The sequence below is a fragment of the Sorex fumeus genome, unplaced genomic scaffold, assembly GCF_029834395.1.
Source record: "Sorex fumeus unplaced genomic scaffold, SorFum_2.1 ptg000002l, whole genome shotgun sequence".
NCBI classification, from domain to species: domain Eukaryota; kingdom Metazoa; phylum Chordata; class Mammalia; order Eulipotyphla; family Soricidae; genus Sorex; species Sorex fumeus.
This window is the reverse complement of record NW_026606059.1, coordinates 60,636,520-60,655,842: the sequence shown is the minus strand read 5'-3', so window position 1 is coordinate 60,655,842 and position 19,323 is coordinate 60,636,520. Positions and strand designations below refer to the sequence as shown.

The 19,323-nt window shown below is 37.3% G+C and overlaps 1 protein-coding gene across 1 annotated transcript in view; it reads left to right on the top strand.

Moving 5' to 3' along the window:
- COL14A1 (collagen type XIV alpha 1 chain) overlaps nucleotides 1–19,323 on the top strand; it is a 253,116-nt gene that overhangs the window by 138,939 nt on the left and 94,854 nt on the right. The window contains exons 24-32 of the mRNA XM_056108162.1: nucleotides 107–253; nucleotides 4,260–4,316; nucleotides 7,487–7,626; nucleotides 10,207–10,330; nucleotides 10,551–10,694; nucleotides 12,016–12,180; nucleotides 12,741–12,779; nucleotides 12,908–13,046; nucleotides 18,143–18,285. Coding sequence (XP_055964137.1) covers nucleotides 107–253; nucleotides 4,260–4,316; nucleotides 7,487–7,626; nucleotides 10,207–10,330; nucleotides 10,551–10,694; nucleotides 12,016–12,180; nucleotides 12,741–12,779; nucleotides 12,908–13,046; nucleotides 18,143–18,285 — 1,098 coding nt within the window. The remainder of the gene's footprint in view (nucleotides 1–106; nucleotides 254–4,259; nucleotides 4,317–7,486; nucleotides 7,627–10,206; nucleotides 10,331–10,550; nucleotides 10,695–12,015; nucleotides 12,181–12,740; nucleotides 12,780–12,907; nucleotides 13,047–18,142; nucleotides 18,286–19,323) is intronic.

Here is a 19,323-nt window from a genome sequence, read left to right as displayed (position 1 = left end):
AATTAATCCAATTAGATGCTGCATATCAAAAGAAGAGAATTACCTACTGGTAGTTGTTTTAAAAGAGATTTTATATGTGTATATTTGGTTTTGCTTTTCATTCCAGATACACAAAAGCAAGAATCTACTGTGGGTGGAGGGACAAACCGACATTGCTTCTATGGACTTCAACCTGATTCAGAATATAAAATCAGTGTTTACACAAAGCTCCAGGACATTGAGGGGCCCAGCGTGAGCATCATGGAAAAAACACGTAAGTCAGCTTTGTCTTATCTCTTCTGATCCTCCTCCTAGGAACAAAAGGTATGGGAGGCATTCTGTTTTGATTCAAAAACTTTATTTCACTTAGATAAATATTAGCTATATTCCCCGGGGATATATGTGATTCAAGTTTAACACTCCTTACCCAGCCCCTGAATTCACTGCTTATGAGCTCCAGTGTCATCTGCATGGAATTTTTCCATTTTCCATATAAGCTTCACAAGGGACTCTAGGGCTATATGATGACTCAGTGCTTGTAACAATGACCCACATTATAATCTCTGCCCATAAGGAACACTTGTGGCATGAGGAGTGCGAAATGAAGTTTATGAACGGGATCCTGACACTACAACAATGGCATACTAGCCTGGCCGTGAGGTTGGCCTGGAGCCAATGTGTTCCCACTGGATGACCCCAGACAACATGCCTGCTTAGGAAACTGGCTCTTTTTCCAAGTTGGCTGCAGATCTGATGCTCTGAAGAGAGAGGCAAAATACAAGATTAAAACAAAGAACTTTTTACATGTTCTAAGGAGCGAGGAGGGTTTCCATTGCTTGGAATCCCTTTTAATTAAGGATTCCTGACCCAAGGGCCATGAACATTAAAATGAATTGTAGTGAAGTTAGGATGTGTGGGGGGTGGGGGAGATGGAGGGTTGGGAAAGGAAGGGGCTTGTGCACTCAATTAAGTACCTTGGATTTAAACTCAGAATCCCTGGAATAGGTAAGTGGTGGATAATGGATCTTTTGGTAGCCAAGTATAGTGAATCTGATGTTTAGAAAGTCCTGCTGTTCATGCATATATTTTTTTCTTATTGTTACTGTGGCATATTTATAAAGAAATCATCACCCACGTGTAATTGGCAAGAATAGAGAGTGAAAGAGTAATTCAATTAATCCAGTCCTATATTTTTCCTAAATCAAATTTTATTTTCATAACACACAAATATTCAACATTTTGTATCACATGCATATTTTTCAGGTTTAATGTGCTTTCCATGAAATTTACACCCATTAAATGTACAAATCTATAGCAAGATCTTTGCTCTATTTAAAAAGTTAAGTTGCTCCCCCTTTGATGCAACTTGAGAACATTTCATTGGTCCAGAGTCTTTTTTTTCAATGCTAGTTTCATCAATTTTCCTCTCCACATTCAGTTCTAGGCAATTTTCTTTCTCTTAACAAACATTTCTGTATATCTTGTTCAAGTGAGAATATGTAATATGAAGTTTTTTGTGTCTGGTACCTGCCACTTAAGATATGTTCTTGAGGTCAACCTTCTCAAATTTATACTATGTAGGCTGCCTTCATTGCTTATATTCATTGTTTTCCTAAACTTGATAAACAATTGATTTTGGATGCTTAGTTGCTTGGTCTAATTCCCTTTTTCCTATTATTAACATCACAAATGTTAAGTATCAACCCAGAACAAACTTGGATAGCTCTATTTGATATAAATGTTTTCTTTTTATTGGGGACATCTGTCTCCATGTAACTTCTACCTTCTGGCTCTTGTTCAACTTCTGAAACAATGAATATCAATATTTCATATGACATCCCTCAAAACCTTGGTGATGGGGATCATCTCTATGTCAAGTAGAGAGTAGAAGCCATATCACCAGTATACTATGGTCCTCACTCAAAGTAACATTTTTTTTAAATTGAACACCATGCAATGCAGTTACAAAACTGTACGTGGTACATGGTGCGGTTTTAGTTATACAGTGTTCCAACACCCATCCCTCTACCAGTGTATATTTCCCACCACCAATGTTACCAGATTCTCTCACATTACCCTCCCCTAGCCTCTCTCTATAGCAGGCACTCCCCACCCCCACCCTCCCTCCAAGGGAACATCTTGATATTCTGCCTGAATGGGTAAGTCTGGCTGTCATAGTCTCATGTTGATGTCATTGACTGAACTTAAGATCCACTTCCATTTTCCACATAAAAAATATGCATGATTATGAAGTTAGCCAAGAGGAGAGAGACAGAGAATCACCTCTTGCATCTGTGGGATATAAAGAGACACATTAAGGAAATAAAACGTTCCCAGAGTCAACAGAATCTGAGAACTGGTGTATAGAACCGAGCTTACCAAGGGGCAAGGTTGGTGGACAGGGGAGGAAATTGGGGGTGGTAAGATGAAAGGGACTGAGGTTGTGGAGGTAACTCTGATAGAGGGTGTAGTGTTGAAATATGCCCGTGAAATTTTACCAGTAACAGTACTGTAATTCATGATGCTTTAAAAAAAGTATGAATGATTATAAATATAACCCATTTCTTCCAAAACTTACCTGACCTCAGAAGTATTCTATGGTAGCTTTTCAGAAAATGTCTCAATCTTAGCTTTAGTGTTTGCATCTTTTCAAATATGTTTTTACTTTTGAAATACCGAAGCTTCACAAAATTGCCTTAAAAGAGCAAAGGAAAATATGTATACATGAGCATATATGTGTGTATATCCATAATAATGCAACAGAGAGTATAAAGCACATTGTCAACTGTGCTCTTTCCTCATTTTCCCTTTTATAAAGAGCCAAATGATACCACCTTGGTCTTTAAAAAATTCAACTGAGAGACAACCAGACGAATGGATGGATGACTTGATAGATCTATCAACTTATTTCAGATATCTATGTATATATATAATGATAAATATTATGCATATATATGATAGATAGTTTGTTGTTATCATTCACAAGTGGGAACAAAACATGATATTCTGTGATATTCATTTCACATAATAATATCAAATGTGTTTTTATATCAGTAATATGCGGTTATCTCACCTTTTCCAATGGTGAATCATTTTATTTAACCTATTTTACTGGCTCTTAGAATTGGAAGAGAACTTCACATCCATTCCTTCCAACCTTTCTGTAGTGAAGAAATTCCCTCTCCCACATCCCAACAGTCAGTCTGCACAGGCTCAAATCTGTCCAGCTCTTTGATCCTTAAGAAGCTGGATGTTGACCTCAGTGAATAACTACGTTGAAAATCAAAGATTACCCCTCATATAACTGGGATAATTTTAATTTTAGGATGAAGGTAGCAATTGGTAAAGTACATGCCTTCTATGTAGAAGACCCTAAGTTTGATCCCTGGCACCACATGCACCTCCCAAGGTGTAGCTCTAGTGACCACCCAAGTACCTGCTAGGTATAAGCTCTCTATTTCTGGGATGGCATGGAACTGCCAGACTCACATCACCAGGCACAGCACTGACAGATGGAGTGACCCGGTTGACTCCCTCAACCCTCCCAGCACTGTACTGTGTGATCCTTAATAAAAAGAAGAGAAGGTTAAACTATGTCAAATATTTACCTAATTCTGCCAGACCTCAACCTCTCTCATTTGTACAGATGGCTATTACTATTGGATGTAGCTATCTCCATGTACTTTAACACACCAGATCTCTGTCAGTACATGCACTTCTCATCCTTCATCGTCCAGGCTGAACTAATGTGGACACCCTGGAGACACCCAATGGCCTTGCCAATAGTGTTCAACACTGAAACTTTCCCAGATACTATCTGAGCAGAGTAGAGTGAATCTGATTGCCCTGGGGAGCACATCATGGGAATGTGTGTGTCGGGGGGAGCGTGGAGGCCACACTCTGGATTGATGATCAGTCTTTAGTAAGCAGAATGGAAATGAAGTGTATTATATGAGTGAAAGCAGTTGGCAGGAGTCCCACCTTAAATCAGCATTAAAGTCGCTTTGTAGTTGACAGTTTGATTGTGTTGACTCCTGCTGGGTAAACTGTGAATTGTGATAAAATAGCATTTCAGTTCTTCAGTCTGGACTTGAAAGGTTCCTTGGAGCCACTTTCCACAGACAGTGGCTGATTTATGGTAGTTACTGAATTCAGTAAATTCTCTATGAAGACAATTGAGAAGATCATTGACTCCCATGAGGAATTATTGCTCCAGATCACCCTCTCTCCCTCAGATAAGTTAGCTAATTCATGGGTTTTTTTTCTGTCTTTTTTTACAGAATCACCTCCTACTCAGCCACCTACTTCTCCTCCAACCATTCCACCAGCAAAAGAAGGTAAAAAGCATAATATAAAAATAATGATGTGAGTTAGGTCTAGGATTTCTGTTGCTTTTACTTGTTCATTTGAAATACAGGGTACTAAAAGAAGACATTTAAGACATTTTTATATTTTGCATTCAGTACAAAAGTGAAAATATTTAATGCTGTACCCAATTAATAACTCAGACTAAGGAGAATGAATATGTAATACATTTTAAAGAATGAGTTTTACAGATAAATAACAGAATAGTTCTCAAAGTGATAGAGTCAATTAAGTGCATATGTATTTGGGGAACTCTTAAGTGCTGACATGTGATGAACAGAAAAAAAGTGAAGAAAGATGTGAAGAGCTTGTGCTTGAGAATAAACATAAACTCAGTGAAGTTAGATGTTGGAGAATGGATGAGACTAGTAACAAGAAGGCAAGGAGAAATTCTAATGACCTCAACATACTCCTATATACAGTGTACAAAGTCTTTAGTGACTAGTCTACTTTGTACACCATCTCTCTGAGCATGTTAGCCAGCATCAACATTGTACAATTTCAGGTTCCTCATTGCTTAATGATATCTTCCTCCATCTTTTAATACATTTACTTACCTGAATGCCAGCCTTCCTCTGTCTTCATGGAACTAGTCACCTCCAGTCTCAATATACAAGCTTTTTCTTAGTATTTGAATTAAAAAAGGAATCTTAGTGGTTGGTATTATTAGTCAGGCATTTCTGATGCAAATTCTCTAAGGTCTGAAAATTTTTATTTGGAGTTGAGCAGGGGTGTCATTTAGGAAATATTAACAAATTTTCATAGAAGATACACGATTTGGAAGGATGAGCAAGAATAAAGATGAACAAAATAAAAATATTGGCCTTCAACTTTACTTCACAGTGGTTTTAGATGGTGGGGCTTTAACAACTTGAAAACACAATTATTTTTTTGTCAGTACTGTCCTCCTGTTGTTCATCGATTTGCTCAAGCAGGCCCAGTAACGTCTTCATTGTGAGACATGTTGTTACTGTGTTTGGCATATCAAATACGTCATGGGTAGCTTGCCACATTTTGCCATGTGGGCAAAATACTCTCAGTAGCTTGCCGGGCTCTCCGAGAGAGGCGGAGGAACGGAACCCCGCTTGACTGGGCCAGCCTCAGTGCAAGGCAAATGCCCTACCACTGTGCTATCGCTCCTTACTCTTCTTTTTTACTCTACTTTTCCTGAATGAATTTAATTTGAAAACTGACAAATTTGTGTTAATAAAATGGTGTTACATATTTACTATGCAAAAAAAAATTTTTTTTACTGAAAGAATTCTTTATTTTTTAAAATTTTTAAAAAAAATTTTATTAGTGAGACACCATGAGGTACAGTTGTAGACTTACAAATTTTTTGTGCTTGTGTTTCAATTATACAATGATAAAATACCCATCCCTCCACCAGTGCCCATTTCCCACCACCATGGATCCCAGTATCCCTCCCACCCCCATCCCCCCCATCTCACCCTGCCTCTGTGGCCGGGCATTTGCTTTTGTTCTCTCTCTCCTATTGGGTGTTGTGGTTTGCAAAATAGGCAATGGGTGACGATCATGTTTGCAAATTTTAAGAAGTTGGGGTTATAGGGACCAGAAAGACAGTACAGCAGATAAGGATCTTGCCTTGCATGCAGATGACCTTTGTTCCATCCCTGGCACCCTATTTGCTCCCCCTAGAGGTTAGGAGTGATTCCCGAGTGCAGAGCCACAAGTAAACCCTGAGCACTGCTGGGTGTGATACACACACACACACACACACACACACATACACAAAGAAAATTAAAACGTAAAAAAATTAAAGAAGGTACCAGAGAGATAGTACAGGGCTTAAGTTGCAATCTCTGAGCACAGGACCGGAAGCAACCACCAAATACCACTGAGTATGTCCTGACCCCCCTTCCCTCCTAAAAGAAGTATAAGAAAAAAATTAAAGCACCATTTCATATCCCAGAGGTAATTTTTATGCATTTTAGTATATTTCATTCTTTTATTTCTAACTTTTATTTTGAGTAAGTCTTCAAAGAGTTTTTGCTATCGTTTCAAAAATGAAAACAATTTTGATTTCATCTTGGAAACAGAGGACAAAGTTTTCTTTTATAATAAGCTTATAATTAGCAGATCTTGTGATTCTTTTCATCTTAAATTCAAACCATAAATTCCTAAAATTTTATAAATTACAGAACTCATGAGATCTTACTACTATCCTATTATCCCTCAATTAGTACCTCACTTAAGGGAGGGTTTGTTTTACATTACAATTAGCTTTAAGGGAACAAAAGAAAATAAATTTAATAAAATTCAAAAACCAAGTGAACTTTTTTAAAAGGAGAAAGGTATTTTATCTCATAGGTTGCTTTTATGAAACTGACAAAAGATTTAATAATTTACATTTATGAAAAGTGGATTATTCCATGATAAAACATTCAGCCATAATGAAGGGAAGAAAGCACAGGTAATTTGAATCAGCACTTGATTTTTTTAAATGAGAATATTTATTGGAATAGGTTTTTGTTGGTGTGTTTTGTCTATTTTTCAGTATTCATAACAATAATATCTACTGACAGTAGTTTCTTCACGCCAGCAGTAGTATCCATTTCTTGACAAGAATCAGTGGTGATAGAAGGACACGAAATTTTTCAGAAAGGCCAGAATGTGATTTTAGACCGCTTCAGTCCAAATGCATGTATGGCTGTAGATTAATTTGTTTCCATTGTGTTTTCTGACTTCCTTCTAATCTTGCATCTCCTAAAATTTCACATATTAACTCAGTAAGCAGAGCAATGGGTGCACAAAGCAATATCTTAGATTCTCTTCTAACAATAGACACTAGAGAGTACTGATAATTCTGTCTCTTTATCACTTCAACATTTTTCTATTCTCTAATATCTAGTCTTTGAGTCTGACATTATTAGTTTTTCCACTTTTTAATCACATGTTTGATGGATGATTCATAGTCATGACTAAGAACATAGGGAAGAAGACAAATGATGGTCAGAAGGCATAATGAGCTTGATCTTGGAATAGGAACATCAAAGGAGTTGTGCATTTTTCATGGAAAAGAACTCTAAGTTGCTAGAGTAAAAGCATAATTTTCATCATCCATTTATAACTGCTATGTTTTTTTCTATCTTCGATTCAAAAACCTACTGTTACTCTTCAGTATGTAGAACTGCCAAAGCTGACCTGGTGTTTATGGTGGATGGATCCTGGAGTATTGGAGATGACAACTTCAACAAGATCATTAACTTTCTGTATAGCACTGTTGGAGCCCTGAACAAGATTGGTGCTGATGGAACCCAAGTAAGGCTAATAGACTACCCATTCATTGACTCTAGAAAATTACCCCAAGTTATCATTACGGTTACGAGTCAGAAGATATGAGTAAAAGACTATAGTGATTGGATCCAATTCTAAGTGTGAGATAAAGTTTGAGTTGAAGCAAGATAGGCAAGTTTGAGTTAGTAATGCCTGATAGAACTTGAGAAAAATGTCAGTCCTTACAAGCTATTTAACTTAGCAAACTAACACTGGTTAGAATCGTCATATTAGCAGATATTTCTCTTATTTGTTACAATAATATTTCTCTTTAAATATGGCATGTCTCTAGTAGAGTGGGTAAGCCACACGTGCCTTGCATGTGGCTCATCTAATTTTGATTCCCAGCATCACATATGGTACCTTGAGTATCACCAGGAGTTGTTCCTGACCCGGGTGCTTTAAGCACTACTGAGTGTGACCCCAAGATAAAACAAAATACTTTTTAGAATGTTGTAAGCTTGGAAGTTTTTATATTGCATTTGAAATCTTGGTTATTTTGAACAAGCAATTAAATACTGTTTCATACTAATCTGTGTTATAAAAATTTATATCTGTGTCAAAACTTCCCAGAAATCAAAACCTAAGAATAAAGCCTTACTTGAGTAAAAATAAAAAAGCAGATAGCATATGTCTTTTAAGGATAAGTCCAATATTTTTCCTATTTCTAAAGAGATTAGTTTACTTTTAAGAGGATACAATCACAAATTAGTATATGTTAAGTAGAACATAAAGCTAATTTTTTATTCAGAAAACATCTATGGGGCTCTTTTATATGTCTAGATACATTACTATCATAATGTGGGTGCTAATATCCCTAATTTCATAGTACTCTTTTTCTTTAAACCAAGAATAGGAAGAGGGTGGACAACAGAGATTAGAAGGTGAGCAAATACATTCACAGTGTAGGAATGTGTGCTATGAAAACAGAGTGATGGAGCTGAGATTCACCCAAAGTCATTGCAAATTGTATGGTCCACAAAGACCTCTTTGAAGTGACTTTTGGACTGAGGTATGAATGATGCAAGGTTCTAATAAAAAGAATTCCAGTCGAGGAAAATGGTAAGTGCAAAGATATTTAGATGAGAACAAATTTTGAGACTTCAGGTACAGAATTTATGGCTAATCTATAGTAAATGACTATACTATATGGAGGTAGGAGAGGGAGCACGAAAAAATTGGCAAAAAAGCTGATTGACTTGTGGCTTATAGGCCACTGATGGGTTTGGATGCTATCACTAAAGGCAATGGGAAGCCACTGGAATGTTTTAAGGAAAGAGGAAATGAGATCTGATGTGATTTCTTTCTTTAAAATATTTTAAAATTATAGTTTAGGAAATATGGTTACAATAATGTTACCAATTATGGTTTTGAGGCACAGAGTTACTGCATCCCACCAACCACCAAAATGGCCAATATACTCCAAGACTCTGTGAGACATGAATACATACAGGATGAGGGTGAGGCAGAGACGTTAGCTAGAACCCTACAGTTCCGTGAGAGCTCATAGAGACCTGGAGCAGGGTGTTGACAAAGAGACTGAACCGAGCAAATTTAAAATACATTTTAGAGAAAAAAAATTAGGAAAAATGAAATATTTTGCAGTTTTCACAATGGGTTTTCAACATACGATGCCACCCCTCACACCTGTGTCAGTCCCATCCCCCATACTCCCATCCCTCTACCATTGACCCCAGGTTCCCTCCCACCCTCCAACCTGCATCCTTGCTGATAGATTTTTTCAAAACTTTTTTGGTCATACCCCATGATGCTCAAGCGTTACTCCTGGTTCGCGTTCAGGAATTAGTCCTGGCTGCTGTGCTCCGGGGATCATATGAAATGCTGGGGAAGTTCTCTAACCTCTGTACTATTGCTCTAACCAGATGGTAGATTTTTAAGCTTAATTTTTGTAGTCGGGGCCACATGCTTAGGGCAGTGCTGAGTTTAGTGGCTTAGATATACACAAATTGTTTACAATTTTCTTTTTAATTTTTAAAGTCACAGTGAGATAGTTACAAAGCTGCTCATGATTGGGTTTTAGTCATACAATGTTCTAATACTCATCCTTCACCAGTGTCCATTTCCCACGACCTGTGTCCCAGTTTTCCTCTGCCATCCCTCCCCCAGCATGCCTCTATGACAGGCACTTTCTCTTTCTCTTTCTCTCTCTCTCTCTCTCTTTCTCTCTCTTTCTCTCTCTCTCCCTCTCTCCCTTCTCCCTTCTTCCTCTCTCCCTCTCTCCCTCCCTCTTTCTTTCTCTCCCTCTTTCCCTCTCTCCCTCCTTCTCTCTCTCTCTCTTTCTCTTTCTCTCTCTCTCCCTCTCTCCCTTCTCCCTTCTTCCTCTCTCCCTCTCTCTTTCTTTCTCTCCCTCTTTCCCTCTCTCCCTCCTTCTCTCTCTCTCTCTCTCTCTCTCTCTCTCTCTCTCTCTCTCTCATTTTTACAGATTTTAATTAGGGAAAGAGAGACTGTTGATATGTAGTTACAGCTGTAAGGCTAGCTGCTGTGTGTGTTCTCCAGGCCAGCAGTAGTCTGCAGATATGGACAATTATCATCTTCTCTCTTCAGGTTGCAATGGTTCAGTTCACTGATGACCCCAGGACAGAATTTAAACTAGATTCTTACAAAACCAAAGAGACTCTTCTAGAGGCAATTAAACATATCGCGTACAAAGGAGGAAATACAAAGACAGGTAAGATTTGCCTCCCTGCTCCCGCAAGAGAGCTATTGCCTAAGTTATTACCTAAGTAATCATCAGTAATTGTACTAAGAAGGACTTGAAGAAGGGCCATAAGGATGTAGATTTTGAAAGCGTTCTTTTGCTGATTTAAGAACTTCATACCAATTTCTCTGCTCCACAGAAATCAGAGTGGGGACCCAGAGGGTTGAACTGTTGCCTGTCTTTGTTTCAGGACAAGCCATGAAGTATGTCCGGGACACCTTGTTTACTACAGAGGCCGGGACTAGAAGAGGCACCCCCAAAGTCATTGTGGTGATAACTGACGGGAGGTCTCAGGATGATGTGAATAAAATCTCCAGGGAGATGCAGTCAGAGGGTAAGTTTCCATGGATCAGCAGTAGTAGCTCTCAGCAATAATGAGAATGGTGATTTTGGAACACGAATGTATTAGCTACATCAACATTACACAAGTATTTCTAAATCTTTTTTAAGTCTCTTACTATGACATTTTGGTAGTGGACATGGTGTGATGACAATGTTCCTTCCCCTCAAACTCAGCATTTATATCTAAACCAATGTTATCTCAACAAAAAAGTAATTTAAAAATACGTTTCAAGTTACAAATCTATGCTTCTCATCCTGAGGGAGCATTTTTATTCTCATTTCTGAGATCCTCTGTTCCTGTCTCTAGATTTTTTGTCTATATTTTCTTTACTATTTTTGTGACATACGGGATGCCCTGTGTAAGAAGCAATTAAGAGCAATACTATAAAAAAATAACAGTTAAGAGAAATATTATGAGAAGGACCATTGCAAAGTGTCAGAGAGAAATCCAGACCCCACATACCCCTCTCCTAAGATCTGTCACAAATGCTATATTTTAATAAGATAGTAAACAGCAGTGATAACTTCATATTTGTCAAACACAGAACTGACTCACCTCTGCATTCTCAGTCTATTAATATCTCAGGCTTTACATCTGAAAAAAAAAAGACTGAGCTAAAGTATCTGTTTCAATTGTGTTTTTTTAAATAATCTTTCCTACCTACTCTGTTATATCCCTGACACCATGTATAGTACCCCAACAACACTAGGGGGTCACTCTCAGCATATAACCAGAAATAACCTTGAGCACTGACAGGTATAACCCAATCCTCCTAGTCAATTGATTGATGAATTATTAAATCTGTCACTGTCACTGTCCTCCCGTTGTTCACTGATTTGCTCGAGCGGGCCCAGTAACATTGTGAGACTTGTTGCTGTGTTTGGCATACCAAATACGTCATGGGTAACTTGCCTGGCTTTGCCGTGCGGGCGAGATACTCTCCGTCGCTTGCCGAGCTCTGCTGACTAAAACATATTGCCCAAATGGCAACTCTTAAGCATTAATTGGGGCAATGGCCTTCTTAAGTTCTTTTTTTTTCTTTTTGATGGGCTGTGGGGCACCTGGTAGTACTGAGGGCTTCGGCCCCTTAAGTTTCTTTAACATAGAAAATATCTTTAGAGGATGATGAAATAATTATTTAATAAAGCCATATGTGCATATAGAATTCTAATGAACTGTAAAAGATGAATTATGCACCCTCTAGCCCTTCTAAATAAACATATCTTAAACATTTGGACATAGCCTCTATTTTATTATTTGTATGTTTTGTGCAATTTAAAGTAATCAGAAGTATGTGCCCTCTCTCCCACAGGTTACAGCATTTTTGCCATTGGTGTGGCTGATGCCGATTATTCTGAGTTGGTTAGCATTGGCAGCAAGCCCAGTTCCCGCCACGTCTTCTTTGTGGATGACTTTGATGCCTTTAAGAAAATTGAAGATGAGCTGATTACTTTTGTCTGTGAAACCGCATCAGCAAGTTAGTTCCTTGAAATTTGTACTTATGTTGCTTACAGGCTGATATATTTAATGTGTTGTTTATAATGATTTCCATCTTGATATGAGAAAGAATATTGATTTGCAAAGCTCTGTGTCATGCGGAATTAAGTGTTATGATCCGGAGGATATGGAAGTAAATACTCTTCAGTTTAGAGGTTTAGGTTGATAAAGACATTCCCTAATAAGAGGAGACTCCATTTAAAATTCATTCTGTTTAAACAATTATGGAGTGCAGTTTTCAGAACACATTAAAACTATTCAGACCAGCATATTAGAAATAAAGCCACACCCAGCCCACACTCTCTAGGCCAGTATTGATTTTAAGGAACCCAGAAGAGAAGGAAGTGCTGGTTTTTTGGTGTTAAGAAGAGAAGTGAATCACAATATTTAGGCTTCCACAAAAGTAATCATAGACACATCTGGTTTGGATTCCTTGCACAGTTGACTTCCAGAAAGATTATATTAGCTTCCTGTTCTGGGACAGGAAAGAATATGTTTGGAAAACAGCTAAATGATATTTTATTTTTTTTTATTTTGCAGCCTGCCCCCTGGTACACATGAATGGCATTGATCTTGCAGGTATATATTATCATGTTTTTGCCAAATGCAAATATATCAATCGTTCTGAGTACAGATTTTTTAATTTAATTCTTAATAGACTAGCATTAAACATTTAAGATCCTAAAGTACTCTCTTTCTCTTTCTAGGTTTTAAGATGATGGAAATGTTTGGTTTAATTGAAAAGGACTTTTCATCAGTGGAAGGGGTGTCTATGGAGCCTGGCACCTTCAATGTGTTTTCCTGTTACCGACTTCATAAAGATGCCTTAGTTTCCCAGCCAACTAAGTATGTTTCTGCTGAAAGATATTACAGTTAATCATCTTTATTGTATCTTAATATGAAAATGATGTCACTTGAAATATGTTATAATAGTATCCTGAAGGATTTCCCATGAATTTAGGTTTCTTTCTTTTAGAGCTTTACTCAACACATAATGCTGCTTGAACTTCAATATCTGTTGAACTTGGAAAATATGTGAGAGTTGATATATCTCCTAAATAGCCTTGAATATAATCTCAGGGCTAGGATGAAAGAGACGTTACTGGGGCCTGCTCGAGGCAATCGACGAATAACAGGATGATGAAATGAAATGAAATGAAATGATATATACATAACACTGTCATACACAGGCTTTGTTCTAATTTATATTTTATATATACTATAACATATAAATTATTTAAAGATAGCATATATATACTACATATTACATGTATACACAGTCTTAGCATTTAATATAATATATATTAAATATGATATACTGAATGTTATACATGTTAATATGAATATTAACATATAATAGATAGGTAGAAAACTGAAGCCTCTGAACAATTTAGTGAGATAGATTTAATTACTATTTCAATTTTACAAATGATGAAACTGGAGCACAAAGAAAATACATGATGATCTTACATGTTTTGTTAGCAGCCATGCTAGGATTTGTACCTGACTTTTAAGTCCTGATCCCTTTACATGAAACTGTTTTCTGCCAGTGTCATGAGTCCAGATGGTTGTCATCTTTGAGAAAGTCACAGCAGGAACTTCATACACTTAGAGTAGAATCAGGCTTCTGCAAGAAACCTGAGTCAGTTCTATTACAACCTCAGTTGCAAAAAGAGATTCCTGGGGCCATCTGCAGCAACCCCGCAGGCTCCTCCCAAGGTATTTGAGATTTCAGGCTGGCAAGCTCTCAAGGTGGTGTCTATTCCTTATGACATTCCAAAGCGACAATTACTTTTGTCCCAAGATGCCCTCAGTAGTTTAACGTGAAACATTTTCAGTGTTCAAGTTTTGATGGAGCATGAACGTATTCGTGGAAAGGGAGTCCATCACACCAGAGTATTAAGTTCGTCTACCCAGTGATGGAAAAAATGACAACATCTAAAGTTACATTTTGGTAGATTTTTTTTATGGACTGCCTTCTAAAGAAAATTAAGATGGGTGTTCAGTGAATCATTGCTGAAATCCTAGCCAAGAAAGAGAACTGGCAAAAGGGAAATTTATCTGCTATTCCCCTTGAATTGCTCCTCCAGTCAGCATGACGTCTATCTTGCTTAATCTAATCATTGTTCCCCAGCCCTTGTCTGACCTGACCTGTCATCAGCATGTGACATATTGATCACTTTCTCCTCCAGGATTTATTCCCTCCACAGGGCTTCTCGAAGCTGTCTACAGTTAGTAACTTCAACTCTTCACTGGAACCTCCACTTTTATTTTCTATTTCTTCCAATTTGAGGAAACAGGGCTTCCTACTTGATCTCTGTTTTTTTCTATCTATACTTACTCCCTAGTAATATTTTCATGTCCACTAACTGTTGTCTATAAACCAAGTACTCCAAAATTTGCATTTTCAGTCCAGAACTATTTTCTTAAAACTAGACATGTGTATGTCTCCAGACCCATCTCCCAGACTGTTTCATTCTGGGCAACCCAAAGGGGGCGGGTGAGTTCCCCTCCCCACCCCAACAGAGCCAGTCTCAGCAGCCAAAAACCTCCAGAACTCAGTGGCTGCCATGTTTAAGACTGTTGGACAAGCCTCACCCATGAGGGAATCTATTCCTGGACTGCACAGCCACATTTGTGGCTGCACAGCATCTTATACTTTACACCACTGATATACCAAGAGTAGTACACCACATTTGATGGAGTCTAAAGTAGAAGGCAACCAATCTTAGGGTGAAATATATTTATTCAGATATATATATATATGCACACAATTCTCAAGTTTTAACATGTTAGTAATCTCTTATAGAAGGGCTTAATGGCTCCTGGATGAAATATAACAATCTTCATACACTTTCCTCTAAGAAACCTTTTTTGGACAATTTTTAATGGATTATACATAACAAACAATACAGAATAAATTATTTTGGTTCTGCTTTGGAGGCAGGGTTTGGGGTTCGAGAAGGAAACATCAGAAATATGGTGGTGGAAAGGTGTAATGGTGGTGGGATTGGTATTCAAAAATTAAATGTGATCAAATATTGTGAACAACTTTATAAAAATAAACTTAAAATGAAAAAACTAGAATCATTACATTACGTATTAGACATCACTTGGATAGCTAGTAGAAATTTCAAAATTTAAATCTTCAACATTTCTCATCTGCATTTTTGATCTACCTCCCGGGATCAGCATCTCCTGCAACTTTCATTTCATTCCAACTGCATCTAACTCGTTTGTTGGACAAAAAAACCCCTCTGATCCCTCTCTCTCATGCTACTAAGATTAATAGCATTTTATCAGTTCTATCATATACATTCTAGATGTCTCTGTAGATGTCTTCCATCTACCAGGATTTTATATTATGCCTTCTCACCATTTTCACTGCCATCACTCCAGTATGGGTCACCATCTTGTCTTCCTTTATTCCACTGACGCAACTGCCTAGTTATCTTTTCTTCTCCTTCCCTAGAATTCTTAGAATCTATTGCCCAAGGAGACTGAGAATAAGTCTTTTAAAACATAAATTATATCATGCTACTGCCAAATCTTCTGATGTTTCCTCATTCCCCCTAGAGCAAAAGTCAGAGTTCCTGAATGACCTGGCAGCCTCAACATAATCGAGGTGCTTATTACCTCTTTCACTTCAATTCCTGTCTCTCAAGTGTGTCCCCCAAGCATACCAGGTGCATCTCACTTTGGGTTCTTTTCATTGACTGGATGTCTTTGTCTCCTTTGAGTTTTTCCTCCAAATGTAACCTTCTCAGTGAACCTTTACCCAAATGTAACCTCTACAACCATCTAAGTAAAGTCAACTTTAATTAAATTGCAAAATAATCCTCTAAAGAATTTCCAATCCCCATGATGCCACTTCCTCCTACCCCCTTTCTAGGGCAGTGATTACCTCCTGTCATACTATATAATTCAATTCTCTAGAATTTAAGTGTTTGTTTAAGCACAGAATTTTTTTTATTAGTGAAACACCATGAGGTACTGTTATAGACTTACAAACTTTTCTGCTTGGGTTTCAGTTATACAATGATCGAGTACCCATCCCTCCACCAGTGCCCATTTTCCACCACGAATGATCCCAGTAGCCCACCTACCCACCCCCACTCCATTCCCCCACCCCACCCCGCCTTTGTGGTAGGGAATTCCCTTTTGCTCTCTCTTTCCTTTAGGGTGCTGTGGTTTGCAATCGAGGTATTGAGTGGCCATCATGTTTGGTCTATAGTCTACTTTCAGCACGCATCTCATATCCTGAACGAATCCTCCAAACGTCTTTTACTTGGTGTTCCCTTCTCTATCTGAGCTTCCTTTTCCCCGAGCATGTGCTGCTGGCTTCCAAGCTGTGGAGCAGACCTCCTGGTACTTATCTCAACTATTCTTGGATGTTCGTCTCCCATTCTGTTACTTTATATTCCCCAGATGAGTAAGCACAGAATTAATGTATGTTAAATATCTGTTATCATGTCTTTCATATATTAGTGCTATTGAAAAAATGAATGAATAAAATAATATATAAATAAATGAAACACTTAATTTTTAAATTAAGTTACAGTGATATACACAGCTACACAGTTGTTCATGACTGGGTTTCAGTCATATAATGTTCTAACACCTGTCCCTTCACCAGTGTACATTTCCAATGTCCCTAGTTTACCTCTTTCCAACCCCCCCAACCCCAAGTTGGCCTCTATAGCTGACACTGCTTTCTCTCTCTTTCTTTCTCTCTCTCGTATCCCTCTATATACTTTCAGTACCCAGTTCTTGTGCAGAGTGATCATTTTCAACTGTCATTGTCATAGTTGTTGCTTCTCTATCCTAACGCCCTCTCCCCCTTCTCCACACTTGTGACAAACTTGACTGAAATATATGTATCTATGCAAATAAACTTATTTTCTAAAGTAATGCTAAATTTCTACACAATAACAAACCTATTCACTGAACTAATAACTCTAATGGGGATATATATATATATATATATATAGCCATATTTATTTCTTAACCTTTTTTTTCTAAGTTTAAGTGATCTACTTAACTGGTAGAGAGATGTGACGGGGTAGCACTTTGGTTTGCCCAGGAAGAAGATGCAGAGGTAGAGAACAATGAACAGGGAAGTTTGTTGTATGTGCTAGTGGAAGAGAACCGAGATTGGCCATAGGGCAGTGGCGAGGAGTAAAGTTCTGTAAAGGTCTTGGTGAACACTTCAGTTGACTCACACACAGCAGTTCTGAGAATGGAGTTGTTTCCTTTGGAATGAGACACTATGGTCCTGATATCTTCTCGAAGACTAGCCATTGAAAAGAGATTGCATAAAAAAGTGGCAAAAAGAGTCATTTTTCTCTACTGAGGCAATTCCTGACATACTCTCTGTAGATATCACTCTCAGGAGCAGATGCTATGTAGTTTTAATTCTTGAAGATGGATATGAATGCTGTATTACAGCACACAGTACAGGTGGAAATAAAATTACTGGATGTGGTAGAGAAACAGCAATATATCTAGTTCATTAAAAAAAAGACAGTGACAAACATTAGTTATAACACTAAATATTTTAAAACTACCTGAATGTTCTATAAGAAATGATCAATCAGATTAGTTATGGAACATATGAACAAGTAGAGATGGTGTGACATTAAATACCTTGCTCTTGAAATAAGAAAAATATGGCAAATGGTGCTAAGAAAAAAAATGAACAAGTTCACTAAATTTGACAAATTCTTACAACATTCTTTTAAAACTGGAAGGAAATACATCAGAGCAAAATAGTGATCACCTATGGGTAGGATGGATGATGATGTTATTCTTTTGTTTTTCCAAATTTTTTATAGTAAAAGTATAGCTGATTATATAATCAAAGTATATCTGATTATATAATCAGATAGGTGATGTTTTGAAGAGGATACACTAAAATATAACACTTCCCCTCCCATTTTCAGGTATTTGCATCCAGAAGGATTGCCATCTGATTATACGATCAGTTTTCTATTCCGAATTCTTCCTGACACTCCAGAGGAACCATTTGCTCTTTGGGAAATTTTAAATAAAAATTCTGACCCATTGGTTGGGGTCATTTTAGATAGTAAGTATATATAATTATATAACATTTGCAAGCACATGTATGATAATTTTTTGTTTAGCTTGTTTTGGATATATTGCAAAGTAGCTCACTTCATTTAAATGCTGACAATAAACTGTGTAGCAGTTGATTAATTTGTTTATCCACTCATTACTTTGACACATATCCATGTGTTAATATTCATGGAATTCCAACTATTTTCCGGTGCTAGACTCTGGGATAGAGTATTAATCTAGCCAGAGGGAGACAATTAATGAAGTACTAAAGATAAGGAAGAGCAGAATACTAAATACAGAATATTCAAGATAGAAAAAAGAGGGTCTTAATCATAAGAGTATGGCAAGGAGTACATTTTTTACATTGGATATTAAATGTAAAATGTGTATGTCACATCTGAGAAAAAATACCAGATTGACAGGAGGCTATTTGGGAAGAATTTTGAGAAGGGGCTATAATTTGGAAGCTGTATATGTGTGATGTTGAAACCATGATACTGAGTGAGATCACCTAGAGAATGAGTTGAGAAAAAGAAAAGACCTAAAGATGGGGAAATTCTATTATTTGAAAGTTGGAAAGTTGAGAAGGACCTAATGAGGGAAACCTCTTAATCTCATCCAGGACATTGGTTAGCTCATGTATCTGTGGTAATCATTAAAGAGTATCAGCTTCTTAGGTAATTTCATTAAGTTTTCCAAATGCATATATCTTGCTTAGCATACCAGTAAAGAAGTGAAGCAATATTCAGTGGCTATTTGTAGACACTAACTCAGACATCTGAACATTTTGAGGTAAGGGGTATATATTAATTTGATTTTTAACCAGTATTTGTGAAATGAATTTTCAGTATATGAAAATGAATCAATACCTATAATACTGGAAAAGATTCTACATTGATATTAAAAGTAAGGAGAAGTCATAGATAAAAAAAAAGTTACAAGTAACTGATTCTGTGTAGATTCAGGACATATAAATAAAGAAGTGCTGTAAAATGAATGACTAAGTTGTTCCTTTTGAATGCAGTGTGGAGAGTTAAACTATAAC